We start from the raw sequence: 5389 nt of genomic DNA, 5'->3' as shown, positions 1-5389 counted from the left end.
ACATTTTTTGATAAATATACGAATACAAAGAAAAAAATTAATTTAAAGTGCATTTTTCAAATTTTATTTAGAAAGCGTTAATTTGTTGTCTTATTTAAAAGTATTTGTTACTTGAGTTTAGCCAAAAAAGGCATGTTTTATTATTTTTAAGCAGTTATTAGTCTAAAAGTGATCTAGAAAGCTAAGATAAGTTTGGCTTTTTTTAACTTTTCGAAGAGAAAATATCAGAGAGCCCACGACAAAGAACATTAAGAAAAATAAGTTTTTCAATTTAGTGAAAAACAAATACAAAGAACAGGACTTAATAATACGAGTATAAAAAATTAAAGAAAGAAGAAAATTAAAAATTAAATGTGATTCATTGTACTTCTTATTGGATCCTCTTGGTTTGAAAACGATGAACAAAAAAACAGTTTTTACTCTCACCTGAGGATGACCACTTTGTGATTGAAACGCGTTGTGTTTGAAATAAAAGTTTGGTGTGACGGGTTTAATCGTGTCTTTGTTCAGTGATTCATTTTGAAAAATACAAATTAAAATCAAAAATTATGAAAAGCAGGGTAAATCCGGGACAGATGGATTAGCGGGAGATATGGATTTATATTTATATCTCTGATAGGATTATTAATCTTATAATATAACAAGTTACTCTAAGAGAAATTGTGGCCCAATACGAAGTATCACCTGGTAAACTTGATCGAATTTTTTTAATATTTACACGTTTACAAGTTTCATCTCAACGGTAGCAAGTTTAAACTTATTATTTACATATAAACATAATCTCAGTATAAAACAAGAAATTACAACCTAAAAACACGCTTAAAATTTAGATTAAAAATAGAAAAAACTAGAAAAAGATTCAAAAAATATTAAGAAAATAAAGATGAATAGAACAAGCACAACATTTATAATACCAAAAGCAACATTTTTGAAGAGAATGAAATAAATTCTTATATAGACACAAATTTGCGACAAAAATATGTCAAACATTGTTAAAAAAAATTATAATAACAAATTGTTATTATTTTTTGTATGTAGATATTCAAAAAAAAATGTTTTTTATTTTGTTATGTTTATAAGTTATTTTAAAGTTCATGCTACGAGAAAATACATTCTTGGTTTGTAAAAAAAAATCATAATTTTACAGCAAATGTGGACCATTTTACTTTACTTTTTTTTTAATTTTTAGTGTACAATTAAAAAATGTTTGAAGTTTTTCTGACAACCGTACAATTTAAGAATATTTGTAAAAAAATTTCTTGCCTAATAGTAGGTACAGTTAGAGACACGGAATTTCGGACATCAAGACTGTCAATCTAATGACATCATCTCTAATTTTGACTTTTAAATATGTCATCATGACAATAAAGAATGGTTACATCACAAATTTTTGTTTTGACAGAAAAGTCCTGTCCGAAATTCCGTGTCCCTTATTATTTACACATAAACATAATCTCAGTATAAAACAAAAAGTTGCAACCTTAAAAACATGCTTAAAATTCAAGTAGATTAAAAAAGTGTTCCAAATAGTGGTAAAAAAAACCTTGAAAAAGACTATAAATTCAGTAAATATTAAAAAAATAAAGATGAATGGAACAAGTACAACATTTATAATTCCAAAGTCAACATTTTTAAAGTGAATGAAATAAATTCACGAAAGATATACAGTAGTACCTACTCATAGGTATGAATGGACACAGATTTGAGACAAAAATATGTCAAATATTTTGAAAAAAAACTATATAATTAAAAATTGTTATAACTATAGTCGCACCAACAAAGTTTTATGAGAATATATTATTTTTTTATGTGGGTATTTAAAAAAAAGTATTTTTTATTTTGTTATGTTTATAAGTTATTTTAAAGTTCATGGTTTGTAAAAAAATCATAATTTTACAGCAGATTTTTCAAAATGCGGACCTTACATTTTTTTAAATTTTTAGTGTGTAAATAAAAAATGTTTCAAGTTTTTCTAACAATCGTATAATTTAAGAATATTTGTAAAAAAATTTCTTGCCTAATAGTAGGTACAGTTAGAGACACGGAATTTCGGACATCAAGACTGTCAATCTACTGACATCATCTCTAAAATGGACTTTATTAATCTCAGAGAAAAAACGACATTTACGTGTCATTTTGACTTTTAAAATGTCATCATGATAATAAAGAATGGTTTACATCACAAATTTTTGTATTGACAGAAAAGTCATGTCCGAAATTCCATGTCCCTTATTATTTACACATACACATAATCTCAGTATAAAACAAGAAGTTGCAACCTTAAAAACATGCTTAAAATTTAAGTAGATTAAAAAAGTGCTCCAAATAGTGGTAAAAAAACTTGAAAAAAAATTAAATTCAGTAAATATTAAGAAAATAAAGATGAATGGAACAAGTACAACATTTATAATTCCAAAGTCAACATTTTTAAAGAGAATAAAATAAATTCACGAAAGATATATAGTAGTACCTATTTATAGGTATGAATAGACACAGATTTGCGACAAAAATATGTCAAACATTTTGAAAAAAAAAATATAAATAAAAATTGTTAGTTTCGCCATCAAAGTTTTATCAGAATATATTATTTTTTTATGTGGGTATTCAAAAAAAAAGTATTTTTTATTTTTTATGTTAATAAATTATTTTAAAGTTCATGGTTTGTAAAAAAATCATAATTTCACAGCAGATTTTTCAAAATGTGGACCATTTTACTTTACATTTTTTCAAATTTTTAGTGTGTAATTAAAAAATGTTTCAAGTTTTTCAAACAATCGTACAATTTAAGAATATTTGTGAAAAAATTTCTTACCTAATAGTAGGTACAGTTAGAGACAAGGAATTTCGGGCATCAAGACTGTCAATCTACTGACATCATCTCTAAAATAAACTTTGTTAACATCACAGAAGAAACGACATTTGCGTGTCATTTTTTTAAATATGTCATCATGACAAAGAATGGTTTACATCACAAATTTTTGTATTGACAGAAAAGTCCTGTCCGAAATTCCGTGTCCCTAACTGTACATATTTATTTAGAAGTATCCTACAAATTAATTTTGGTGAAATAATACACTGTTTTACCCTTATTTTAGCAGAATCTTGAGAGAAAATGAAATGTTTTCACAATTTCTTTTTTCCAGGAGACCGGGTCCATCCGCCCCGGCGTGATCGGCGGCTCCAAGCCGCGCGTCGCGACGCCGGAAGTGGAAAGCCGCATCGAGCAATACAAACGCGAAAATCCGTCGATTTTCAGTTGGGAAATTCGCGACAGACTAGTCAAAGAGGGAATTTGTGACCGAAGTACAGCGCCGAGTGTTTCAGCAATTTCCCGATTGTTGCGTGGGAAAGGTGGGGAATGTGACGGTGAGTGAAAAGTTTGTGATCAGTGATAGAAAAGCGCCATTTTGTAATTGAACAAGCGGCCATTTTAAATATCTGTCATACTCGATAGCGGAACGCGTAATTATTCACAGTCGACCAAGTCGAACCAGCGCGACAAACGAGAAATAAGGGGTTTGGTGGAATGAAATGGTTCGATGGGTTTTTGGTTAAGTGGGAGGGAATTGTGTTGGTGGTCCGGGTTAAGTGTGAAAATTTGATCTGGTTTTTAGGAAATTATAACACTTTTTGAGTTTTTTTGGCCCGTGAAAGTGAAATACCAAAAAATCGGACTTCACTTCAACCTCTGTGAAAACCTATGGGTCGGTTAATAAAAAAAAACTCAAGATTAAAGTAAATTCAATTAAGTTGTCAATTACTTTGTATTCTCAAACACAAGATTTGGTTTCAATTAAATTACAATTGATTTATTTTTTTTATTTAGAAGTAGAAAAATTATGATTTTGTCAATTTTATAAGAAATAAATATTTAACAAATCTAGAAATAATCTCTTCACCACAATTCTTCTAGCCTTTTTCTTAATTTTATTACTCAATATCTTGAAAATTAAACCATATTTCAAGCGTTTTTACGACTTAAGGTAAATTGAGTATTTTTACGATTTTACTACCGGTCACCTTCAAAAACTCGAAAAATTCGAAATTTTTTAAACTTGACCAAATAACGTTTTATGCACTTTTTTAAATCTCTAAGACCTCTAGAAATGTAAAAAACGTTATATGGATCAATTTTAAAATTGAAGTTTTTTTTTTGTCAAAATTTTGGTCAATTTTTGGCACCCGGAGCGGTTAATTGCCAATAACTCCGGATTTATTGGTGATAATCTCTTATGTTTGGTACCGTTGAAAAGAAATTTTAATTTTCTGTCGTATACAAAAAAGATCAGAGTTTTATAATAAATAGTTATCGAGAAAATTTCTGATAAAGTCAAAAATATTGAAAATATAAATTCGACTATAACTTCAAAACAACTGATAATTTTTTGTTCTTATATCTTTTTTGTCAATAAAAACTTTCACGGTCATACAGTGTGTTTCATTAAACCAGGACCGTGCTCATCATTTTTGTAAGAAACCAACATTAGTTTTTTAAAATTTTTTTTTTGTTTCAAAATTATTATTTTTTATTTTGAAAAGACACATTTCAATTGCGTTTTCTCACAAAATTTTAATAGTAGTAAAATTTTGGATGTTGGTAAAATTAGAGTTGCCTTGTACCTTCTTAACTATCAGATTAAAATTGTAAATTTCCAACTTTTAAATTGTTCACCTATTTTTTTCACTTTTGCTCAATTAAATATAACTTAACGTCAATGTTTTTTTTGCCTTTAGATACAGGGTGTTTACGGTTAAAAAAACTCACATAATAATTATGTATATAACAATTATTGTTATAATTACATAGTTTTATTATTTAACTTCAAAATATTGGTACAAGGTTTGAGAGTTACTGGAATAACAAAAATTTTTAAAATTAAAAATCGTATCCACGACAATGAAAAAAAGTCTCTTTAAAAAAAGTGCAAATCAGAAAACGATAAAATTGTACAATTTCCATTTGATAATAATAATTCTATTTTATATCTAATGTCCTAAATTTTTCTGTTATGTTCAATTTTGCAATTAATTTTTATTGTTATTTAAAAAATAAATCTCAAATTACCGTTTATTTTTTTTCCAACCAAAACCAAAATAGAACGATACATTTGGGTACCCCAAACTGTGAAATAGATCCAAGAATTTCATTTATTCCCAAAGAAGTGCATTTTTTTTTACCTTTTTTGTCTCAAGTTGTCTATTATGTGAAACACAGAAACAAAGTTTTTTCTTCCCTTGTGACACAAATAATAATTATTATCGGATTAACTAAAAAGTATATTTATATCGTTTTTAATAAGCAAAATATATAACATTTGCATTGTTTCGGAGCCTACTTGATAAAATTTATTAACTGTGAAAATTTAAATATTGTTTCTGAAATAATATT

The 5389-nt window shown here is 27.1% G+C and overlaps 1 protein-coding gene across 3 annotated transcripts in view; it reads left to right on the top strand.

Moving 5' to 3' along the window:
* Positions 1–5389, top strand: part of LOC123008998 (segmentation protein paired-like) — a 21338-nt gene that overhangs the window by 2415 nt on the left and 13534 nt on the right. For all 3 annotated transcript variants that reach the window (XM_044405086.1, XM_044405085.1, XM_044405084.1), the window contains one exon: positions 3144–3366. In XM_044405086.1, coding sequence (XP_044261021.1) covers positions 3144–3366 — 223 coding nt within the window. The remainder of the gene's footprint in view (positions 1–3143; positions 3367–5389) is intronic.

This window comes from Tribolium madens, unplaced genomic scaffold (genome assembly GCF_015345945.1).
Source record: "Tribolium madens isolate multiple individuals breed KSU strain unplaced genomic scaffold, Tmad_KSU_1.1 Scaffold_71;HRSCAF=194;Tcas5.2_LG6, whole genome shotgun sequence".
Lineage (NCBI taxonomy): Eukaryota > Metazoa > Arthropoda > Insecta > Coleoptera > Tenebrionidae > Tribolium > Tribolium madens.
This window is presented reverse-complemented; position numbering and strand designations above follow the sequence as displayed.